The sequence below is a fragment of the Mus caroli genome, unplaced genomic scaffold (assembly GCF_978045245.1).
Source record: "Mus caroli unplaced genomic scaffold, Mus_caroli_1 scaffold_4, whole genome shotgun sequence".
NCBI lineage: Eukaryota > Metazoa > Chordata > Mammalia > Rodentia > Muridae > Mus > Mus caroli.
In genome coordinates this window covers 36,983,371-37,007,561 of record NW_028227259.1, presented here as the reverse complement: position 1 = coordinate 37,007,561, position 24,191 = coordinate 36,983,371, and the positions used below count along the sequence as shown (strand labels likewise).

Below are 24,191 nucleotides of genomic sequence, written 5' to 3'. Positions count from 1 at the left end.
GTGTTAGCAGATTGAAGTAACATAACGCCTTTGTTACTTTGTCAGGAGCCTGGAGTACATGGTTATAGAGGTCAAGTACTCCTTGTTGTGTGGAGCCTGCCCATATGCACAGGTACTGGAAACAGGACTCCTTTTGTTGTTGTTGATTTGGTTTTTCAAGACAGGGTTTCTCTGTTAGCCCTAGCTGTTTTGGAACTCAATCTGTAGACTAGACTGGCCTCAAACTCACAGAGATCCATCCACCTGCCTCTGCCTCCAGAGTGCTGGGATTAAAAGCGTGTGCTACCACTGCCTTCCAACAGTAGCCCTTTTTAGAGGACGGTTATCTCAATTATGTGCAACTACATAAAATCAAAGCTTTTGAACTCCAAACCCATGTGGCCCAGAAGCATTTGAATACGTTTCTTTGTTGTTTGATTCATATTTTGCACTTCACAAATAGGCTCAAAAGCACTTGAGTGGTCTACTAGGCTACACACAGCAATAGTGGTGAAGAGTTAAAGCCACATATCAGCTCTGGGCCAGGGTTCTTCTGTGTGATATCCACTCCCACACCCACTTCCCCTTCATCCCACAACTGCCTCAGTCAATCAAGATGCACCCTGCATGACCATAGCAATGACTGTGCTGGACAATCATTTAATCATGGAAGTTTGGATGAGAACAGCTCCCATAGGCTCATGTTTGGATACTTGGTTCCCAGTTGGTGACTCATGTAAGGTTAGAAAGGATTTCAAAGTATGGCCTGTTGGAAGAGCTGTGTCATTATGGGCAGAGAGATTCTGAGGTTTCAGCTTGCTCTCTGCTTCCTGCTTTGTAATCAAGATGTGAGCTATCAGCTTTAAACATCTGACCCTTTATCCCACTTAATGCTTCTTCTATACGCTGCCTTCTATATCCTGGCATTTTGTCACAGTAATAGAAAAGAAATACACACTCATTCTCTAGTTCCACAACACCTCTACCAGGTAGGGAAGGAAGCAGCTGTGACCCATCTTTTCTGAACAGAAGTTTTGGGCTGGAAGGGCTAAGAAGGAACTGAACATAAGTGAGCCAGGTCTGTGACTCCCAGTATCTATCCCATACATTCTTGGCGAGGTCTGGCTTTGCTTATAGTTTTATACTTGCAAGTGTGTTCCTGCAGGCTCAACCAGAGCTTGGCTGTGAGCAGACAGGGTATTGAGAGCAGAAGACTGAGCAGAAAAGGAGAAACACATCCTCACATAGGGAGGAGACCTCCATGAGATCTTAGCAATGAGCCATTGAAAGATTCTCACGGAGGAGAGACTTCCCAGTGGAAAAACAGTGTTCATATGGAAGCTGTGGGAAGGAAAGGGTGGGCGCCCTCCTGTCTTCTGCTAGAACAGCTTCTAGCGCTAAGGCCATCCTAACGCGAATTTAGGGGCATGCTGGGGTTTGGTGGCTGACTCTGGGCTCCATCATGTACTCTGGATGGGAACACCTTTCTGGGCTCAGTGTCCCTCTATGAAGAAACGCATGTCAAGTCCCGGAAGAGGAAGGAGCCAGCCAATGAAACCTGACCACACTCTACGTCCAATGTTTGAAGTCCTTTGATTTATTTGCTTTTCTTCAGCTGCTGTACCAGAGGATACCTAACCCCAAACCCTGGTCGCAGATGGGGTCTGACTCCAGGAAAATTCCTCAGACGCAGGGAATAGGGCAGACAGCACCTAGAATGGAGCTGGTTTGTCAAAAGAAAGTGAGATCATAGAGTAAGAGGGAGAGGCACCAGCTGTAGGTGGGGCGGAGTCAGACGCCGGGCCGTGAGTGAGGCGGAGCCAGCTGTGGGCGGGGCGGAGTCAGACTCCGGGCCATGGGCGAGGCGGAGCTAGCTGTGGGCGGGGCGGAGTCAGACTCCGGGCCATGGCGAGGCGGAGCCAGCTGTGGGCGGGGGCGGATTAGGCTCTGGGAGTGGGCGGGGCGGGATACGTTCCGGGAAGGCTGCTTTTTCGCTCCCCCTGTGTGGAGAAGTTGGAGACGCCCAAGTCCCCACGGAAGGCCTACAGCTATGTCGTCTGGGGACTCAAGGTCTGGTAGACAGGACGGGGCCCCGCGTGCGGCCGCAGCGCTCTGTGGCCTGTACCACGAGGCCGGCCAGCAACTACAGCGCTTGAAGGATCAGCTGGCCGCGCGTGACGCCCTCATCGCGAGCCTCCGCACCCGCCTCGCGGCGCTGGAAGGGCACACGGCGCCGTCACTCGTGGACGCACTTCTGGATCAGGTGGAGCGCTTCCGTGAGCAGCTGCGACGACAGGAGGAAGGCGCTTCGGAGACCCAGCTGCGGCAGGTGCGGGGCGGGCGGGAGCTGCTGCCCAAGGCGGCCTGGGGAACTTGTTGGAGCGTGTGACGTGGAGTCCAGAGATGCGCGAGGTCTTGAGGGCTCGAGGTGCGGGTCTGAAGAGCTCGAGGTCTGCAGCATGGTGGTTTAGGGGTGCGCTGGGGTTTGAAAGGAGCTGGGTTATGAGGGATACGAAATCCTGAGACTAGTGGGTCCTGAGGTTTCAGGGTCTGAAGGGCGTGGGGATCTGAGGCACAGGTAATCCTGTGGGATTAGGGTCTGAAGGCAAGAGTCTGGGTAGTTCAGGGTATTGAGCAGTTCGGGATTCATTCGTAGGCCCAGGGGATATGCCAGAGGTGAGCAGGAGTCTCTGGGGCACGGGGTTCTGGTGAGCACCAGGGTGGTAGGGGTGTGATGTTTGAGGAGTACCACCTCCTGACGTCCTGCTGAGGTTATGAGCACTTCTGAGGGACTTGTAATGGAGGTTAATTTGGGACAGAGCCCCTGGGTCTCTCGACTTTGAGGGGTACTGCTGTGGGAAACTTACTCATGAAGTTTTGTGGGGGACGGGGTTCTGCGGAATGTGAGGGATCCTGGAGTGCAGGGATCTTGTGGGGCATAATGTTCTGAGGTAGCCTCGAACACGTGGTTCTGTTGGTAGTAAGCTTCTCCAATATGTGCTCCGAGTCCCAAAGGGGTGTGTAGCTGTTTTAATCACTGCCTTATTTGCTTTAAAGAGATACCATGACTAAGGCAACTCTTATAAAAGAAAGTATTTAATTGAGGGCTGGCTTACAGTTTCAGAGGGTTAGTCCATTATCATCATGGTGGGGAGTATGGTAGCTTGCAGGCAGGCTTGGTGCTGGAGAAGTAGCTGAGAGCTACATCCTGATCCACTGGCAGAGAGACGTCCACTAGGCCTGGTGTGGGCTTTTGAAACCTCAAAGCCCATCCCCAGTGACACAGTTCCTCCAACAAGGCCACATGTCCTATTCCTCCTCAAATAGTGCTACTACCTGATGATGAAAAAATGCAAATATATGAACCTGTGGGGGCATTCTGATTCAAGCAACAACAGTGGGGGCACCAGGCTTGACTAAGATGGAATTCTGAGGAGGGGTGGTGTTCAGGGTTCTGTGGGTGCAGGGTTCTGAGGGACAGAACACTAGAGGCTCTAAAGGACATGAGCGAAGCACGGGGCCAAAAGGGTCTCAAGGACATCCTGACATCCTTTGAGGACTGTGTGCAGGTTCCAGTGGGCCAAAAGGGTCTCAAGGACATCCTGACATCCTTTGAGGACTGTGTGCAGGTTCCAGTGTGTGTGTGTTGGGTATGAGGAGGCAGTGTAGGTCTTGGTTCTTGGGTTTTGTGTTAGGGAGGTCTTCTGTGGAATGTGGGGTTCTGAATCTTGAGGAGGGTGCCAGGGGCCTGAGAGATGCATAGGGCTCTGAAGGATGGCGCTCTGAGAAAGAAGACCCATAGTTTTGGTTGGTGGCATTTTAGTATTATATGGGAAGAAGTGACAGGTGCCAGTCTGATAATATGTGAATTCTTATTTGGCTCTTCTTGTCATTTGGTATCATTTGGTTCCTGTGAGATACCATAAGCACACAAAACTGAAATGAGTAATAATACTTTACTGGAGCAATTATTTCTAAACCTGACAACCTTGTCTGACATTTGGAGGGATGCTGGCATGTTATTCCATTTGGTCCATAGCTATCTTGATTTTCCCAGGAAAGAAAATAAGAAGGGGATTAGATGGTAAAAGATAATGCTTGTTTTCAAGATTACCACTGCAGCTAGATTTCTTTTTTTTTTTTTCTTTTCTTTTTTCCTTCCCATCTCCACCCTTTTTGTACTGGGGATTGAAGCTAGAGCCTAGGCAGGTGCTCCACCATTGAGCTACATGCATCTCTGGTTCTCCTCCTCCTCCTCCTCCTCCTCCTCTTTTTGTTTGTTTGTTTTTGATACAGCATTTCTCTATATAGCCCTGGCTGTCCTGGAACTCACTTTGTAGACCAGGCTGGCCTGGAACTCAGAAATCTGCCTGCCTCTGCCTCCCGAGTGCTGGGATTAAAGGCATGCACCACCACGCCTGGCTTCTTCTTCTTTTTTAAGATTTATTTATTTATTATATGTAAGTACACTGTAGCTGTCTTCAGACACACCAGAAGAGGGCATCGGATCTCATTACAGATGGTTGTGAGCCACCATGTGGTTGCTGGGACTTGAACTCAGGACCATCAGAAGAGCAGTCCGTGCTCTAAACTGCTGAGCCATCTCTCCAGCCCCTCCGGTTCTCTTTTTGCTTTTTACTTTGAGATCTGGTCTCACTAAGTTACCCAAACAGATGTTGATCTCACTGTAAATCTCAGGCAGGCATTGAATTTGGATTCTCCCTGCCTCAGTCTTTCAGGTAGATGGTATTACAGGCTTTTGCCACCAGGCCTAGCCACAACAAAATTCTAGAGGGGGAAAAAAGAAAGCATTTTTTTTTTCTGATGGTAAACTTCAGAATATCTGAAAAATAAAGGAAGGAATAAAATAATCTCACATGCTTTTTGCATGCCTCTTACCTGCATTTCCTTTGCAAAGACACAGATCCTTGGCATTGCTGGGTTCATGCTTCTGTTGTCATGGTTTTCTATCTGTATCATTTAAAGTACCAAGAGCAATAGGAGTCTCCTCACTCCAAGTCTCCCTCTTTCTGGAAGGAGGGTTGTAAAATATCAGAACAGAAGGGAAAGTAGAGGCCGACTGGTCTGTGCCACTAATTTAGTGTTGTGACATCAGGAGCCACAGTGAGTACAGAGTGTGGTTCTGAAGGCACCTCACAATTTGTCACCAGACTATCAGTGGGGGGTAGTTATGGTAAGGGAGATGCCCATAACCAGAACAGAACTTCATCTGCAGTCTGCTAGCCATTGGTGTTCAGTGCAGATGTATCTGTACTTGGCAACTGGGACTTATTTATAGCTCTCAAGAGGCTCCAGACAGAAGCAAGCAGTCTATGGCCCCAGTATTACTGGTCCTATGTCCCCTGACATATAGATTTTGTTCTGGGATTTTAAGAATTATTTGCAATTTTGTTTAGGGATTTTTGTTAACTGTGTGGTGACTAAATATTACAAAACTATTGTGTGGCTCCTCAGTCTGCCAAAACAAATTGATTAACTATTATTAGCACTAGGGGCTGGTGAGATGGCTCAGTGGGTAAGAACACCCGACTGCTCTTCCAAAGGTCCAGAGTTCAAGTCCCAGCAACCACATGGTGGCTCACAACCATCCGTAACGAGATCTGGCGCCCTCTTCTGGAGTGTCTGAAGACAGCTACAGTGTACTTACATATAATAAATAAAAAAATCTTTAAAAAAAAAACAAACTATTATTAGCACTAGAAATATGTGTCAAAATTACCCTGTTTATTTTAATTTCAGTGTTGCTTTTTAAAAAAAGATTTATCGATTTATTTTATGTATGAGTGCACTATAGCTGTCTTCAGACACACCAGAAAAGGGCGTCAGATCCCATTACAGATGGTTGTGAGCCACCATGTGGTTGCTGGGAATTGAACTCAGGACCTCTGGAAGAACAGTCGCTGTTCTTAACTGCTGAGCCATCTCTCCAGCCCCCGTGCTTTTTTTCTATGATGTAGCTTCCTTGGTTATATGGTTTGCAGAGGTATGCACAGGATAAGGCTAGTGTAAGTAGTATAATTTATTAGTTATTAATGTAATGCATTCTATGCTTACATATTAATAACTGTCTTACTTACTTTTCTATGGCCATGAAGAGACACTATGACCCAGACAAGTTACAAATGAAGTATTCAATTGGGGGCTTGTTTACAGTTTTAGAGGGTGAGTCCATGGCCATCCTGGGGGTAGAAGGGCAGCATGCAAGTATTGTGCTGAGCAGTAGCTGAGGCCTTACATCTGATCCACAGGAGGCAGAGGAAGAGATGGGACTTGGTGCTCCCCCAACCCCCAGTAATTGGCACACCTTTTCCAACAACACGCCTCCCATTCCTTCACAAACAGTTCCACCAATGGGGAACTAAAGATTCAAATATATGAGCCCATGGAGGGCGTTCTCATTTAAACCACCGCAGTAACCATGTACTACATTCCGTGGTGACAGATTCGGGTAAGCACAGTTTTAGCAAATGTCAAAGGGATTATGTACTTGTCAGCTCAATGCAAATACAGGATGACTTTTAAAAAAAATTATTATCTTTTTCTTACCTCTTATTGTCATTAAATTCTATTAGTGAATGCAACATTGTTACGTTTTAAATCCTTTGTTTTTCATCTGTAACAAAAGGAAAAGAACTGCAACTGGCTTTAATCTTGAAAGCAAACACTGTGGGGCTAGAAAGATGGCTCTCATGGTATGGTGGTATACACTTCTAATCCCAGCATATGGGAGACAGAGGCAGACAGATCTCAGAGTCTGAAGACAGCCAGGGTTGCCCAGAGAAACCCTGTCTCTGAAAAAAAAAAAAACCCAAACCAACCAACCAACCAAACAAACAAACAAACAAACAAACAAACCGTGCATACTGCCCTTGTAGGGGACCCAAGATTGGTTCACAGCATCAAGGGGCTCACAAGTGTCTGTGACTCCAGCTCTAAGGGATCCAGCATCCTCTTCTGGCCTCTGTAGTAACCTGCACAAACAAGTGCATACTAACATACAGACCCCTACAATGAGAAGTTGGCACCAGGCATGCATAGTGGCACATGCCTTTAATCCCACCACTAGGAGGCTGAGGCAGGCAGATCTCTGTGAGTTTAAGGCCAGTCTGGTCTACAGAGTGAGTTCTAGCCAGAGCTACATAGTGAGACTGTTTCAAAAAGCCAAAATAAATAAAATCTAAAAGATTTATTTTTTTAAATAGGGTTTTAAAAGAAATAAAATAAATAGAGTTTGCAAGATGATCCAACACATGAAGGCAGGCAGCTGCCATCCAGCCTGATGATGCAAGCTTGATTCCCAGAACTCATGTGGAGAAGGAGAGAACAGAGCCCTGCAAGCTGACCTCCACATGGCTTCGTGTACACACACACACACACACACACACACACACACACACACACTATTCTCTCATTCATAAATGAATTAATAAATAAACACAATTCTTTAAGAAAATAGTAGCTAAATGTGGTGACATGTACTCTCAGGACATAGTGGTAGTCAGATCTCTGTAAGTTCAAGGCCACCCTAACCCTAAGCCTAAATGAACTAAGTTAAAATAAATACAAGCTAAGTCCCGGACAACCAGAACTGCTACACAGAGAAACTCTGTCTCCAAAACCAAACCAACCAACCAAACAAACAAAAAAGTAAAGAAAAGAAGAAATAGCAATGCAGAACAAATTAGTTACACTCATCTTTCATAAAGAAATGGTTAGCCGGGCATGGTAGCGCACGCCTTTAGTCCCAGCACTCGGGAGGCAGAGGCAGGGGGATTTCTGAGTTCGAGGCCAGCCTGGTCTACAAAGTGAGCTCCAGGACAGCCAGAGCTATAAAGAGAAACCCTGTCTCGAAAAAACGGAAAAAAAAAAAAAAAGAAAGAAAGAAAGAAATGGTTAACATAATTATTTCCATATGTAATGAAACATATTGTATAGGCAACCGATTAAACAAGATTGTGTACAAATTTAAATTTCCCGAGGGGTATGCTTTATATTTTCCAGAAACAAAGACAGTGGGGAAAAAAATCTCATAAGCGAATGACAAGGGACAAGAGATGTTCAGAGTCTGTGCAGGTGTTCAGAGCTGCACAGAATTAAGCACATCACAAAGCATACAGTTCCTGTAATAGTTGCCTTGGGTTTTGCCAGAAGAAACCCAGAGGAAAGTGGGGCAGTGCACAGTGTGCCTTTAGTCCCAGCCATTCAGGAGGCTGAGGCAGGAGGATCACAATTTTGAGGTTAGCCTAAACTACATAGTCAGATTTTGTCTTTAAAAAAAAGTTAAAATAAATACAAACTTAAAAAAAAATCCAGTGGAGGTCAAAATCAGAATAAACTCTTCATATATATATACCTGTCTGTCTGAAGAGGGCATCAGATCCCCCTATAGATGGTTGTGAGTCACCATGTGGTTGATGGGAACTGAACTCATATCCTCTGGAAGAGCAGCCAGTGCTCTTAGCCACTGAGCCATCTCACCAGACCCCAGAATAAACTCTTCAAGGGGAGTTACTGCAAAGGTCTCTTCATAAAATGCTAACATCAAAGAAAAGCATACAGCTGTGTAAACTGTGCAGCAGTTCAGACACAATGGAATTTCAAGACTTGTCTCTCCTGGACCCCCTTCCCATTATATGACAGAAAACTTTTGAAGACTCCAGATGTGTCCTTGAACACAATCCATATGTAAAATCTACAACTTGGGTGGTTCAAATGTGCCAATGGGATGTTTTTGATCATAAGCAACTATGAAGTTGTTTCAAGTTCTGTACCAGCTAAGAATATTAATGGTTCTGAGCTAGTGTGGTGGCACACACATTTAACCATAATAACACTTGGTATGCTGAGGCAGAGAGAACTGAATTTGAGACCAGCCTGAGCTATATACCGAGACAATCTCAAACACACACTCACACACACACACACACACACACACACACACACACACACAGAGGAGCAAGATATTAATGACTTTTTGTGGATACAAAACTGATAGAGGACATTAAACTAGAAATGAACTATGTGTTGAAGGTGATTTGAAGAGAGTCAGGAGGAGCAGAGGATGTTTCTGGTGGTACAAGACAAGGGCCCACACCTGGTAATGGCATTTTGAGGCTCCCGAGTTGGCCAAGTGAGTATACATTACCAGGAATGTGTAAGTCAATATTATAGCTTTTTCTTTAAAAGATTTACTTTATTTTGTTTATGTGTGAATGTCTGCTTGAATGTATGTATACCATATGCTTGCTTGGTACCCATGGAGTCCAGCAGAGGGCATCAGATTCTCTAGCACTGGAGTTACAGGTGGTTGTGAGCTATCTGATATGAGGCCTGGAAACTGAACCTAGATCCTCTGTAAGAGCAGCAAGTGCTCCTAACCACAGAGCCATCTCTCCAGCCTGATACGTTATTACTATTAAGATATGTATGTATGTGTTTGCCTATGTGTGATGTGAAAGTCAGTGCTGGTAAAGTCCTGAAGTTCACCATTGGAACCCATTGGAGCTGGAGTTAGATGTGTTGTGAGGCACAGGATGTGGATGCTGGGGACCAAATTCCATTCTTCTGTATGAGCAGTATGCACTCTTAACTGAGGAGCCATCTCTCTAGCCTCTGTCATTTTTAATTCTTCAGGAGCATTTTAATGATTAAAGTAGCTCATGAAAGTTAGTGTCTTTTTGCTTACGCATTGGTCAGTTTTGTGAGGGGTGTATTTCAATCACTGATTGGAGAAGAACAGAAAGGTTTATCACCTCAGCCACTGCCCACGGGACCCTTTGTTTACTGAAATAACAAGGCAGGTTTAAAACAACAGCAGTAGTACTAGAAAGGCAGAGGCAAGTGGATTTCTGTGAGTTCTAGGCCAGGCTGGTCTACAGAGTAAGATCCTGTCAAAGAAACAAAACCCAACTATAGTAGAAATCAAATGGTTGGTTAGCTTGCTTTCATTGATGGCCATAGCTGCCATCTCTAGAAACAGGGACCCTAGACCAGAAGAGACTGGTGGCTCTCACAGAGACTGGGTATGTGGAGGAATTGAGAAGTTATTTTTGACATACAGTAGCCAGTACGTCAGGATGAGGCCATAAACTTGTCCTCGTGGTATCCTGGAGTGGGACTTGAGACTCTACCTCATCTGCAACTTGAGGCCTGGATGGATGATTTTGCAAACTTCTTCCAGACAAGAGTTTCTGGGTTAATGGTGCTATTCACCATGTTGCCTGTGGCTATTCAACTGCATCCTGTTATCCTGGAGACTGGCCTCATAGGTCCTGCCTAATTCTGGCATCTGCAGTCCTTTCCTTCCAATTTTTCTCTTCCTGGTTTGCCACACTTTATAGAGCAGTGGTCCTCAACCTGTACATCATGGCCCCTTTGGCCACCCTCTGTCTCTAAAAATACTTACATTTCAATTCATGACAGTAACAAAACTACAATTATGAAATAACAACAACAAAAAATTTTATGGTTGGGGTCACCACATGAAGAGCTGTAGTAAAGGGCCACAGCATAGGGAAGGCTGAGAACCACTGGCCTAGAGTGAAAGACTATCTCAAAACAATTCACATAGAAAAAACACCAAACAGTGCATGGTTTTATGACAATCCAGGGGCTGGGGAGATGCTCAGTGAGCAGGAAGTGCTTTCCGTACCAGCCTGTGGATGGCCAGAACCCAGGGTGAAAGGAAAGAATCAACTCCTGAAAGTTGTCCTCTGATTTACACCACACACATCATACACACATGCATGTTCAATAATAAAATTACAAAGAGAGAAATAATCGAAGCTTGTCTTTACAGTGTGGTGGGGGTCTCATTTATCATGGTGACAAGGTCTAAGGATACAAGATAGAGGCTGTCTATCCCTGGCTTTTGTGAATCCGTTTCTTCATTTGCAGAGTGGATTGGTTGAGGCTCTTTCATCTCATCATATACTGTTTATGCTTGAGGATTCTTTGAAAATAAGAAAGCATAAATTTAAGACCAGGTCGTTCAAAGCGGTCATTTTGACCAGGCTGATGGGAAGTGCACTACTCCTAGCACTCGGGAGGCTCAGCTTGAGCTCAGTGAGTCAAGCCCGTCTGGCAACCTAGAGGAAGTTTTATTTATTTATTCATTTTTAAAAAAAATTTTATTTATATATTAGTGTTTTGTCTGCATGAATGTCTGGGTATCACATGCATATCTGGTTTCTATAGAGGCAAGCAGAGGATATCAGACGCCCTGGAATTGGAGTTATAGACCATGTTGAGTGGCCATGTGGGTGCTAGGAACTGAACTAGAGTCTTCTGGAAGATCATTCAGTGCGCTTAACCACTGAACCATCTCTCCAAACCCAGAAAACCCAGACAGGGTTTCTCTATGTAGCCTTGTCTGTCTTGGAACTCAGTTTTTAGACCGGGCTGGCCTCAAAGTCAGAGATCCACCTGCCTCTGCCCTCCCAAGTGTGGGATCAAAGGTGTGGACCACCACCACCATCTGACCCTTCAGAAAAAGTCTTAAACAAAACAAAGTAAAACAAAATTGCCACTTAAGGACCCCTGGTCCCAGCACATTGGGAGCCCGAGGCAGGAAGACTGCCATGAGTTTGAGCATGAGCTGTAGAGAGATTTCTTGTGTCAAAAAAAAAAAAAATCAAAATAATATAATTGTGTTAGGCTGGTCTGGAACTCATTATGTAGAGAAAGCTGACTGAAACTCTCGGCAGTTCTCCTGCCTCAGCTTCCCAAGTGCTAGGATTACAGGCATGGGCCACCACATGCAGTTTGTTTTTTTAAATAGTAATTAGGATTTCAGGCTATATTAGTTTTCTAAACAAAGTACAACACCTGGTGAACTTGAAGCAACAAAGATTTAATTGTTCATCATCCTAGAGGTTAGAAGCACCAGATCAAGGTGTCAGCTGTCCCTTTTCACCTCTTCCAGCTTTTGGTAGTGGCTTCAGGTCCTTAGTGTTCTCAGTCTTCACATGGCTTTCTCTTCTAAGCACATCTCTCTAAAATTCCTTCTTAGATGGCCATCAGCGGTTAGATTGGGGATAGTTCTAATGCAGTATGACCTCACTTGAACTAATGATATCTGCAAATGCTCTATTTCTATTAAGTAAGTCTTTTTTTTTTTTTTTTTTGGTTTTTTGGAGACATGGTTTCTCATTGTAGCCCTGGCTGACCTTGAAGTCACTCTGTACACCAGGCTGGCATGGCTTTGAACTCAGACATCTGCCTGTTTCTGTCCCCCACTAATTAATTTTCTTTTGAGACAGGATGTAGCCCTAGTTGGTTAGAACTCGTTTTGTGTAGACGAGGCTGGCCTCCAACTCAAAGAGAACTACCTGACTCTCCCTCGCAAGAGTTGTGATTAAAGATATGCACCACTACACCTGGCTGAGACTAAATTTTGAATGGCATTTGAAAATATTATAAGATGAAAAACTTCAACGTTAACTCTATTATCTCTAAAGCCTGCCTTCAGAGTGTGTAGTATATAATGATATGTTATCCTTGCCAGAATTTCTTACGTTTGTATCACATTTTTTCCTCATGGGGCCCAGACGGGCCTTGACGTTGCTATATAGTTAGGTGAGCATTCCTTGAACTTCCTGTACTCCTGTCTCCACATCCCATCCTAGTGCCAGGATTCCTGGTGTGTCCTGTCATGCCTGGGTCTGAACTTTTGCTTTTGACATTGCTTCAGCCCTTCAATCTGTGCTTTAATTTTCATAACTATTGAACCTGCCTGTCTCCCTTTACATTTTTTAGATAAGGTCTCCCTGGCTGGCTTCAAATTCTTGACCCTCCTGTCTCAGCCTTCCCACTGCTGGGATTGTAGGCATGTGTTACCACACTCATTGAAACTGTGCTTTGAAATTTTTTTTTTTTTTTTTTGTAGGAAGTTGAAAGACTTACGGAGCGTCTAGAGGAAAAAGAGAGGGAGATGCAACAGCTGATGAGCCAGCCTCAGCATGAGCAAGAGAAGGAGGTCGTCTTGCTTCGGCGAAGTGTGGCAGAAAAGGAGAAAGCCAGGGCCGCCAGTGACGTTCTGTGCCGCTCCTTGGCTGATGAGACCCACCAACTGCGAAGGACATTGGCAGCCACTGCCCACATGTGCCAACATCTGGCCAAATGTCTGGATGAACGACAATGTGCACAGGGAGACGCTGGGGAGAAAAGCCCTTCTGAGGTAGGCTGTGTAACTAGATCAAGTGAAGACTCTGCTGTGACAAGAGTCATTGTTCTCTAGGACTCCTGAGTAGTCGCTGAGGTCTGCGGGTCCCACAGAACCTACTCTTTGCTCAGGGAGAATGAGCTTGCTTAGCAGGAGAGATCTGGTGGAACATGTGACCTGTAGTCTTCCTCCTCTACTCCTAGTATTGCCTGTAGCTGATCCTGCATGACGGGCAGGAGAAGGCACTTGGCTTTTCTCTGCCCTGAGGAGAGGAAGGAAGAGCTTGGAATAGGGAGATGCCCCCAGGAGGTGTTGTCACTGAGGCAGATGTAGGTGACACTGCAGAGGAGGTCAGATGCCTCCACATGCCACATATGCAGACTCCAGACCTAACCCTGCTAGAGATACATCTGAGTGGTAAGAGCTGATCTGGCCACGAGTCTCAGGAAGAGCCAGAACTTCTGCTGCCAGCCACACAGCCTGCCGTAAGCTAGACTGCCATAGAGCCACCCTCAGGGCTTCTTCATTATCACCAGATAACAGAACATCTTCTCGCCTCAAAACTATGAACCCTATGTAGTCACTGTGGGAGGTAGACAGCAGATGGCGACAGAAGGGCCAGAGGCCATCTGGGGACAGGTTGCAGTAGGGACCCAGGAAGAGCCCTCTGTGGCTCCAGGCCAGGATAGTTTGGGTGGTGGATCTGTGTGAGTTTGGTGAAGAGGAGTATGAGTAAGGCTTCAGCATTGAGCATCCATAAGGTAGTTATGCATCTCACAAACCCGAGGGCTCCTGTCAGGAAGAGCACATGACTGGTGGGATCAGGACTCCGTATAGGCCAGGCACTGGGCATGGTACCTTATTTCCTGATCTGTGTGGAGCTGACAGGGAAACAGGCACATATGGCACACCTCGCCTCAGTTACCAGTGGGTGTATCTGTAGCTTTTGCATTACTATGACTACCAAGAGAACAATTTCAGAAAGGGTTCCAGGCTATCATGGTGGGGATGGCATTGCCAAAGTCATGGCAATGGGAACCTGTGACAGAGAGTCCTCACATCATGCAGACAGGAAGGAGGCCAGGGAGACAGAGACAGACAGAGAGAGACAATGAGGCAGTGGGACTAGGGGCCAGGTATCAACTTCAAAGGCCTGCCCTTAGTGACTTATTTCTGACTGCTATGCTACACCTCCTAAAGTTTCTGTAGCCTGTACAAATAGCACCATCCATTTGGGGTCGGATTTTAAACCATGAGCCTGTGGGGACATCTCTGATTCAAACCATAGCAGTACCAGGCTGAGTCTGCATCTTATGTACACCTCTCCCAGCCCCACCCCTGGGCCTCTAAATCACGTCCTTTCTAGGCAGTTCTCTAAGACAGGAGCAGTGTTCATGAAAATGTGTATGTGTTCTGAGGAAAGGGATCCACAGCTACCAGCAGTTTCCCCAAAGTGTAGAGAAACTCGATCGACAGCCATCCATCTCAGATTTCACAGAGATCACCCTAGAAGGAACACAGTTGTATGTGTTTCTGTATAGGAGGTGCTCCTGTCCAAGTTTGTATCACTGTAACCTTCACCTTGAAGATCTCAAAGTAGTCTCAGGAGGCTACTGGGTGGGTACTGGCTTATGGCACAGAGGCATGTCATGTCAGTATCATTTCTCAGCCTTGGACTTGGCTGATTCATCTGGGGCTTCTCAGCAGTCTGGGTTAGGACATGTACTTCCTGTCATTCAAGGGGATTTCTTAAAACCAATGTCTGTGCTTTACCAGTCCCTCTGTAGTGTTGAATGCCTGGGGTTTCTGAGCTATAAAGGATACTCCAGAAAAGTTTATGCTGCTTTCCCTTTGGGTCAGCCAACTGCTATTAGGGGTTAGTTTGGGGTGTGGCTTCTGGGCTTGAATGCCCTGGTTCTGACCCTGTGTGAAGCACAAGTTAGGTTGCCTCATCCAGAAAGTTCTCTTGTCTATAGGCAGGATTTCTGTCTTGGTGACTCTGCAGGAGGTAAGATGATCTGTGGCCAGGCCTACACCAAGGACCTGAAAAAGCCTCCTGGATGCTGGGTATGTGTCTGCTAGAGTGACATGTGGCTGTCTTCCCTATTACCTGTGATGATAAATTAGTTCTGGTGCTGTGAAGGTTTTACTACAGCTCGTGTACTTATCCCTCTAGACTTGATGACAATTGAATGTTTAGTCCAGATTCTAGTCCAGATTTAAAATACAGACAGCTCATGTTGGTAGGTAAGAAGGAACAAGGACAGTATCAAGAGTGATAACCTCGAGACCCTCTGCCAAGGCTGTGTCCTGGCCTCAGCTGGGAGTGGGTAGGGTAGGAGCTGGATCTGCAGAGTTTATTTGTTTGTTTTTTGATATCTGTTTTGCTTTTTCACCAAGTGAACAGTCATCACCTCCTACAGTGCAGCTGCAGTGACGGTCTGTGACCTCAGCCTCTGGCTCCAACTTCCTCTCTGTTTCTGTATGTTAGACTCACACAGTGACATGGCTTCTCTTTGTCTCTTCCTTATATAGCTAGAGCATACAAGCAGCGATGCTTCTGGCCAGAGTGTTATTAAGAAGTTACAGGAAGAAAATCGACTGTTAAAACAGAAGGTGACTCATGTGAGTATCTAACGTCTCATTGAAGAGGAACATTAACCCTGACAAATGGGAAATGGAAGCTTTTTTTTTTTTTTTAAAGCTGGTGCCTAGAGGTGACTTCTGCCCCCCTGGCTGCTTTAACTTGATTCACACAGTCTCCAGAGACCTGACCATTCTGTCACAGAGGATATAGTAAAATCAGGAACTCTCTGTCCTCCTAGAATTAATTAGTCAATAAAAGAAGTACAAGAATTACCATCAGAGACTTTCTTTAAGCTCTTACCTTCTTTACTCTCATCTCTAGCCCTCCTCTCTCTCCCTCCCCCATCCCCCATGCAGCCATGGACAGCCTCCCTCTTTCTACCTTCTATCTCCCTACCTTCCTACAATAAAGCTCTAAAACCAGAAGAAAAAAAATTACCATCAGGAAGTAGTTTTGGGTGTGTGTGTGTCGTATCTGTATATGTTTGTACTTCCATGTGGAAGCTAAAAGGTGACTTGAGACAATTGTACTTCACTTTATTTTGCAACAAGATCTCTTGCTGGAGCATATAGATTTGAGTAGGCCGGCCCACCAGTGAGCTCCAGGAATCTGACTGCCTCCCCGTGGCCAGCACTGACATGGTAATGGTAGTGTATGACATGTGTGCTGACGTGTGTCATAGCCAACTTTTACACGGGTGCTGGCAATCTGGAGTCAGGTCTGTGTGCTGGCTCAGCAAGTACTTGACTAGCTGAGCCACTGCTTCTAGAAGTGGTTTGGGTTTTCCCCCTCAGGGAAGCAGTTTTTAAGGCAGGAAAGTAACAGAGTTTACCTCTGTTAGATTATTGTTATTATGGCCAAGTAGCAGTGGTGCACACCTTTAGTCCCAGCACTTGGGAGGCAGAGGCAGGTGGATCCTGTGAATACGAGGCCAGCCTGGGCTACACAGAGTTCCAGGACAGCCTGGTCTACAGAGAGTTCCAGGACAGCCAGGGCTACACAGAGTTCCAGGACAGCCAGGGCTACACAGAGTTCCAGGACAGCCTGGTCTACACAGAGTTCCAGGACAGCCAGTGCTACATGGGGAAATCTTACCTGGAAAAACCCAACCCAACCCAACCAAACCAGAACAAGAACAAAAGACCATTCACATGGATGTCCCTATAATAAATCAGGTTCCCAGGCAGGCTTAGAACTCTCTCTATACAAAAGAAAGGGAAAGGAAGGCAGGTTTTCCTTAGGAAAACTTTACCTGGTAAATTATTGCTGATAACCACAGATCTGTGTTGGCTTGAGCAAAAGTCTCTTTTGGTTCTGTCTTTTCAGGTAGAAGACCTCAATGCTAAGTGGCAGCGTTATGATGCAAGTAGGGACGAATATGTGAAGGGGTTGCATGCCCAGCTAAAGAGGCGGCAGGTCCCTCTGGAGCCTGAGCTGATGAAGAAGGAGATTTCCCGGCTTAACAGACAGTTGGAGGAGAAAATAAGTGACTGTGCAAAAGCAAACCACGAGCTGGCAGCTGTGAGGACGTCCCGGGACACTGCGCTGGAGCGAGTGCAGATGCTAGAGCAGCAGGTGTCCTCAGGCTCTGAGCAGCACGGACAGGGATGTTTGCCAGTTTACACACCACCGGCAGGGTCTTGGGACAGCCTAGGCTAAATGTCTGGTGGAACTGGGTGGGGTACAGTCATAGAGTAGTGGGAGAAGGCAGGGAAGGATTTTCTCCTTCCTTGAAGAGCCATGACTATTCTGTCTTTTCTCAGATTCTTGCTTACAAGGATGACTTCAAATCAGAAAGGGCAGATCGGGAACGAGCTCACAGTAGGATTCAAGAGCTGGAGGAAAAGATCATGTCCTTGATGTACCAAGTGTCCCAGAGACAGGTGAGAGTACAAGAGACTTTCTCCCTTTAGATGGATTTTCTTCTTTTATTGTGAATTTTGAACAAAGATGTACTGGCTGACAATACTGTTGGTGATGTGCCATTTCAGCTCTCGGCCTAGGGTGTGGCCATAGAGAACCTCTCTGTGGTACTGTATTTAACTGTGGAGGTCAGCATGGTGGCCTGTGTTGGTAAAAGCTAGCTGTCCTCGGGGCCTTTCCTGACTGCCTGCTCACAAGAGCATATCCCAGGCCTCAGTGCTTTCCTGACAGTTCTGTCAGTGTCTGGCCTTGTGAGGTAGAGACCCTAGTTACTATTTTGCAGAGGTAGGACACAGTCCCTGAACACTAAATGAGGTCCTCTAGGATGGCCAGTGGGCCCGTTGCCTCCTGTTTTTAGTGCTGGTGTATGTTGTCAGTGGAAGTCTCTTGAGGCATGGAAAGCTGGACATACATGCCTTTCACCTCTCCTCCTACTGGGAGAGACTCCTGCTCCACAAATTCCTAGGAAAGATTTGTTATTTTAGCCACTTAGTATCCATACATCTTCTGTCCTGTGATAAACCCCAGGCCCCCCTCAGAGAACTTCCTGCCCTAACAGCTGGGATAATAGAGGTGCCTCTGAAAATCAGTTAGGCCGAGCAGGCAGAATTGGTTTTGAAATATAGTCTTTCCCAATTAAGATGGGAGAAGAACCAGAGATATGTGAAGACCGGCCATACTGTCCTGTTTTCTTCTGAGTATCTGCTGGACCTTATCAGCTTCTGCTTCCCTTCATCTGCACCAGGGGCACAGAGGCATCCTGGTTCATCAACCTTAAGCTTAGTTCATATCAGAGGCTGGACACAAGCATCAGTTCTAATGAATGGAGGATTTTGGTAGAAACTGATAGCCCTCCCTAAGTCTACAGGACAAGGCAGTGGTGCCAGAGGGATTTAGCAGTAACAGAGGACCTTTCCCAGAGCCTTTGCTTAGCTCCAGCAGTCCCTTTGACATCATATAACGGAGTGTGCATGTTCCCCCATCTTGTTTTAGATCAGGCTTGCTCAAGGTGGTATGGCCATAGAGGAGGCTATTCCCCTAAAGCCCCAGCACTATAGACATAGGACAGAATTTTCTAGCATGCAACATGGGCAGGAATGGGGCTATCCTAACATGTCTGTGGGTTTGCTGGGCTTTTGGCCTTGCCTGTAGGTTTTTGTTTTTTTTTTGGGGGGGGGGTTGTTTTTTTCTGGCTTCCGAGCTTTAGATTACAAGGTCACTAATGGTACAGTCAAATATGACCTCTCAGGCAGTCTTTTAATGATATGCCAAAGGAGTGATCTTACCTGTGCTAGGCCTGCCAAGCTAGGCCCTCTGAGGGATTCCTGATCAGCCCCAAAGGCTAGATTTCTGGTGGGGACCAGGGCCTTTGCATTAATAGTAGCCTCTCAAGCACCCGTCTTTGCTTGACCCAAGAAGGACAATCATATGACAGTGGTGAAGTAGGAGTGCTAAGACATTGTCCTGCTGAGAAAAATTCAAATTCAGGTGTGAAGTAAAAGCACCAAGAGCAGGTGCTGGAGTAAGGCTCCCATACTCCTATGCATGTAGCAACGGGCACTACTGCCCAAAGTGCTTTGTGGCATTTGTTTAGTGTGCATGTGCCAGGCTGTGCCAAGAGTGCACTCATGGCTGCCACTGTAGGTCTCAGAGGCTGTCTAGCACCTCAAATCACATTGAGGTACAGTGGGACTTAGTTGGCCTGTTCCCTGGTTAATGCCCAGCTGCCCACACCACCCTGGTTTTGTTTCTCTCACTCTGGTATTAGTGGGTATCAGGATCACTTCCTTGGTATCATGGTATCAGGATCACTTCCTTGACTGAATATCCTAAGGGTGAGGGCTCCACTCAGGCCTCCCACTTGTGTTCTTTCATGATATGACCAAGTACCTATAGGACTTCTTCATTTCACTCAGCACTTTCATCTAGACAGCAAGCAGCATTAGGATTTGAGGAATGAGGTCTTCCAATTTAAGCCTTTATAAACTCCAGAGAGCCAAATAAAATACTTTGATTCCATAGGTTAGTTCCACACTCCTTGTAGAAACTCTTGTGGTGTGCGGAATGAGAGCTGATGTTTAATGGAAGTTAGGCATTTTGATACAGAAAGAAGCAAGGCAATAGTATTTAAGGTCTATTCTGAGCTATGTCTGTAGGGCCAGACTTTGTTGACCTCTAGCACAGCCTATGTAAACTAACCTTTGCCTTCTCTGCAGGACTCCCGGGAGCCAGGACCCTGTCGGATTCATACGGGGAACAAAACTGCCAAGTACTTAGAGATGGATGCAATGGAGCATGTGACCGCTGGCGGCTGGAGGCCTGAGTCTAGGTCCCAACAGATGGAACCTTCTGCAGAGGGTGGGCATGTGTGCACAGCCCAGAGAGGTCAGGGTGACCTTCAGTGCCCTCATTGCCTGCGGTGCTTCAGTGATGAGCAAGGCGAGGCATTCCTCAGGCACCTGTCTGAGTGCTGCCAATGAGCCAGAGACACTGTGCCCGTGTGACCCATGACCACCATAGCTGCTCGTAAGGGATTGGGAGGGGTCCTCAGACTCAGTTTTCAACTCAGTGTGTTGCATTCTCCTGGGATCTAGGGCCCAAATGGAAGGTCATCTTGTTTTCATTTGACCATGGTGCAGACTGGGTCAGAGGGAACTATTGACAGAGCAGGAGGAAGAGGTGGGGTCAGGGACATCAGGTGGACATCAGTTTTGTTTCTCATGTGGAGTTTGGATCAAGTTGTCAATTCAGAGCTGCAAGCTATCAGTTGTGGGAGTGTTCCGAAGCCTGCTTGCACCTAGCGTTACACCACTTGCTGGAAGGGGAAGTCGCTGTGGGAGCAGTGTGTCCTCTTTCCAGGGTGGTAGCTCCATCCTGTCGAGTAGTGAGATACACGCCCTGACTGGTCTGTGCTGCATTACAGTTACAGGATACACTAGAACCTTCCCAAACTCAGCAGAGCCACACAGCTGCATCCAGTACCATCACCTTGGAAAAACACTTGTATTGCCAAAAGGGAAAGCACCTTTCTTTCCTAATCATTTATATTTATAATAAATGGCTTTACTACTGTGTTGCTCTGAGAGCTGGGCTGGAATGTGTGCAGGAACAATGGGAATTTTCTGGTTACTAAGGAGAGACCAGCTGGTAAGGAGAAACATTCCTGCTGTCTTGCCTCAACTCACAGGTGTCAAGAAGAGCAAAGGAGTTAAGTCTCTTCACCAAGATCCCAGGATTCAATGGCAGAGCTCAGATTAGTGTCCAGGCAGAGAGTAGAGCTGGTCCACGAATGTGCTTACATATGCTGCAGGCAGCAAAGGAGTAGGGAATGGCCAAGGAGCCATCTAGGTTTCCAGGTGCTAGATAGCCACAGAACTGGTTTTGCTTTAGAATGGTATTTCCTTGCCATCTTCCCATTCCTCCTTTGTGAAATGGGAATGCTTACTGTGTTATATATTGGAAGTATATAACCTATTCTTTGGTTTATAGGAGTTCATAGATTACATTGGGTCTTGGAAGAGACCTGGGACTTTGAGACAGTGTTGGAACTGTAAAAGACTGAAAGGAGTCATGAACCAGGGTAAAACTTATTGGTGCTTTGAGACTTCCGGAAGCTTTAGCAGAAGCTTCAGACTCAGGGTGAGGGGCCAGATCTGACTCCAGTTTAGGTCCACAGGTTCTCATACCAGCCTCAGTGAAGGGAGCAGATAGAACAGGGGTAAGGCCCACTGGCCCTTACTCACAGCAAGAGACGCCAGCGGACACAGGACAATACCTGATCCAAATAGAGGGAAATGACACCTCAACTTTTAGAATCTACTCTTCTCCTGAGCATTGTAAATGTCACCACTGAAAGAATAAAGGAAATTTGAATGTAAAAAACAACAACAAAAAATACAAAAGAAAGAAAAATTTAACCAACATATTAATTCCAGATGGGCAATTCCCAGCACAAAAACAACCAACAGGAAAAACCAAGATAATATGTCTTCCTTAAAGATTACTAATTCACAGTACTGGCTCCTAGTGGGAATGATTTGTTAGAATTTCGAAACAAAGAATTTAAAAGAATATAAGTATGTTCAAACAACTTAAAGACTACATTAATACACTCAAGAGAACAACAGCAAAGAGCTAATGAAATAATGAAGTCATCCTAAGAAATGAACATTGACTTCAATAAAAGGAACTGCTAAAGAAAAACTAAACTGAAATAATGCTAAGTGAAAAATTCAAAAAGCCAAAATTAAAAGCTTGGTGAAAATCTTCACCAACAGAATAGATCATATAGGAAATGGAGAAACTAGGGCTGGAAGATATAGTGCAAGGATTGGATCAGACAGTTAAGGTCAGTGAGGAATTTTTTAAAGAAGTAAACAGAATATGTGAAAGCTTTGGGACACCTTAAAAACTTTTGAACTATGAGCATAAAAGAATACTACACTAAAAGCATAAAATATTTTTTTCTTAAAAAAAAACATTTATGTATGTGGGTGCTTTGCCTGTCTGTGTTTCATATATGTGCTCAGTGCTCAAAGAAGCCAGATAGGGGATTGGACCCCTTGCAACTTGAATTTCAGATAGCTGTGAGCTACTATGTGCATGTTAGAGATCAAACCCTGGTCATCTGAGAAAGAAGCCAGTGCTCTAAGGGTCTAAGCCACCTCTCTGGCTCCTAGAGAAGTGTCTTAGAGAAAAATATCTTCAGACGGGCATGGTGGCACACACCTTTAATCCTAGCACTTGGGAGGTAGAGGCAGGCAGATTTCTGAGTTTGAGGCCAGCCTGGTCTACAAAGTGAGTTCCAGAACAGCCAGGGATACACAGAGAAACCCTGTCTAGAAAAACCAAAAAGAAAATACCTTCAATAAAATAGAGAATTTTCTGAGTCTAAACGATGAGATACCAAGTCAGATACAAGAAGTCTACAGAATACCAAATAGGTAGGAAGAGAAAATAAACTCCTAACAACATGTTTTAGTTAAAACATCAAAATACAGACAAAAGAAAGGTATTGAAAATTGCAAAAGAGAAGGGTCAAGTTACTTATAAAGGAAGACCCATCAGAATAACATGAAGATTTCAGAGACATTTTAAAGCCAGAAGGGCCTAAAAAATGTATTCTGAAATACAGGTCTGAAAGAACACAACTGTAAAACCAGATTGTTATCTAGCAAAGCTGCCTATTAAAATTGATGGAGATATAAAACACTTTCCATGTTAAAAATAGTCTAAAGAAGGCTAGATGGCTCAATGGTTAAGAGCGCTGACTGCTCTTTCAGAGGTTCTGAGTTTGATTCCCAGCAACCACATGGTAGTTCACAACCATCTGTAATGGGATCTGATGCCCTTTTTTGGAACACAGTGACAATGTACTCACATACATAAATAAATCTTAACAGTCTAAAGAAATTTATGAACACTAAGGCAGCTTTGCAGAAGATCCTGGAAGGAATGCTTTGATCTCGAGAAATATAAAAATGACAAATCATATGACTGAACAAATATTCACACAAAATCGGCAAAACAACAGAAATTGATATACTGTCAATAATAACTGAATATTAATAGTCTTAATTCTTCAATAAAATGATTGGATTAGCAGGCTGGATTAGAAGACAGGATTCATCTTCTTTGCTGCCTTCAACAAATATATCTCACCACCAAAGACAGATCCCACTTTAATATAAAAGGGTGGGGAAAATTATTCCATACAAATGGAACTGGGAGACCAAATAGGCCTAGCTATCCTAGTAGCTGACAAAATAGACTTCAAACCAAAAATAGAAGATAAGGAAGGTCATTCCATCAATACTCATCAATAGAAAAATCCATCACAGTGGTGCACCTCTCTAATCCTAGTAATCAGGAGGCAGGAGCAAGCAGATCTCTGTGAGTTGGGAGGGCAGCCTGGGCTATATAGACCCTGTACATACATACATACATACATATGCACCAAATATGGGCAAACATACTTTCTTAAAACACTATTAGAGGGGGCTGGAGAGATGGCTCAGCGGGTAAGAGCACTGACTGCTCTTCTGAAGGTCCTGAGTTCAAATCCCAGCAACCACATGGTGGCTCACAACCATCTGTAATGAGATCTGATGCCCTCTTCTGGTGTGTCTGAAGACAGCTACAGTGTACTTATATATAGTAATAAATAAATCTTAAAAAAAAAAAAACACTATTAGAGGTAAAGCCACAGAGTAAGCCTATAGTGATATTGGGTGACTTCAGTACCTTACTTTCACCAGTAGATAGGTCATTTGGACAAAAACTAAACAGAAACACTGGAGCTAAGGAGCATCAAAAATACAATGGATGTAACAGACATTTATAGAGCATTCCTCAAAACTGATCAAATATTAAGCATAAAGCTAGTCTCAACAAGTATAAGAAAATTGAAGTAACATCCTATATTTTATCTGACCAAAATGAAATAAAGCTGGATAGCAACAGCAATAGAAAGTATACAAACTCATGGAAATTAAATAATACACTGCTAAATGATGTGTC

General features: G+C 45.2%; 1 protein-coding gene across 2 annotated transcripts; it reads left to right on the top strand.

Annotated features, from left to right (window-relative positions):
• The first annotated feature begins 1,941 nt into the window (after positions 1-1,941).
• Positions 1,942-23,289, top strand: Tnip2 (TNFAIP3 interacting protein 2). Of its 2 annotated transcripts, none has more exons than XM_021163074.2 (6): positions 1,942-2,308; positions 12,887-13,177; positions 15,698-15,787; positions 17,076-17,324; positions 17,513-17,632; positions 19,889-23,289. In XM_021163074.2, the coding sequence occupies exons 1-6, from the start codon at positions 2,030-2,032 to the stop codon at positions 20,150-20,152; spliced, it is 1,293 nt and encodes a 430-aa protein (XP_021018733.1). In that variant the 5' UTR covers positions 1,942-2,029; the 3' UTR covers positions 20,153-23,289. The 2 variants fall into 2 exon arrangements, with proteins under 2 accessions (XP_021018733.1, XP_085692749.1); XM_085836623.1 differs by lacking the exon at positions 1,942-2,308 and adding an exon at positions 9,111-9,130.
• The last annotated feature ends 902 nt before the right edge of the window (positions 23,290-24,191 follow it).

What these genes read in the sequence shown, in the direction of transcription:
- Tnip2 (XM_021163074.2), top strand. Translation starts at nt 2,030, where the DNA reads ATGTCGTCTGGGGACTCAAGGTCTGGTAGACAGGACGGGGCCCCGCGT. An exon ending in TAAAACAGAAGGTGACTCAT is followed by an intron (nt 15,788 to 17,075) that starts GTGAGTATCTAA and finishes CTGTCTTTTCAG; the next exon opens with GTAGAAGACCTCAATGCTAA. An exon ending in TGCAGATGCTAGAGCAGCAG is followed by an intron (nt 17,325 to 17,512) that starts GTGTCCTCAGGC and finishes GTCTTTTCTCAG; the next exon opens with ATTCTTGCTTACAAGGATGA.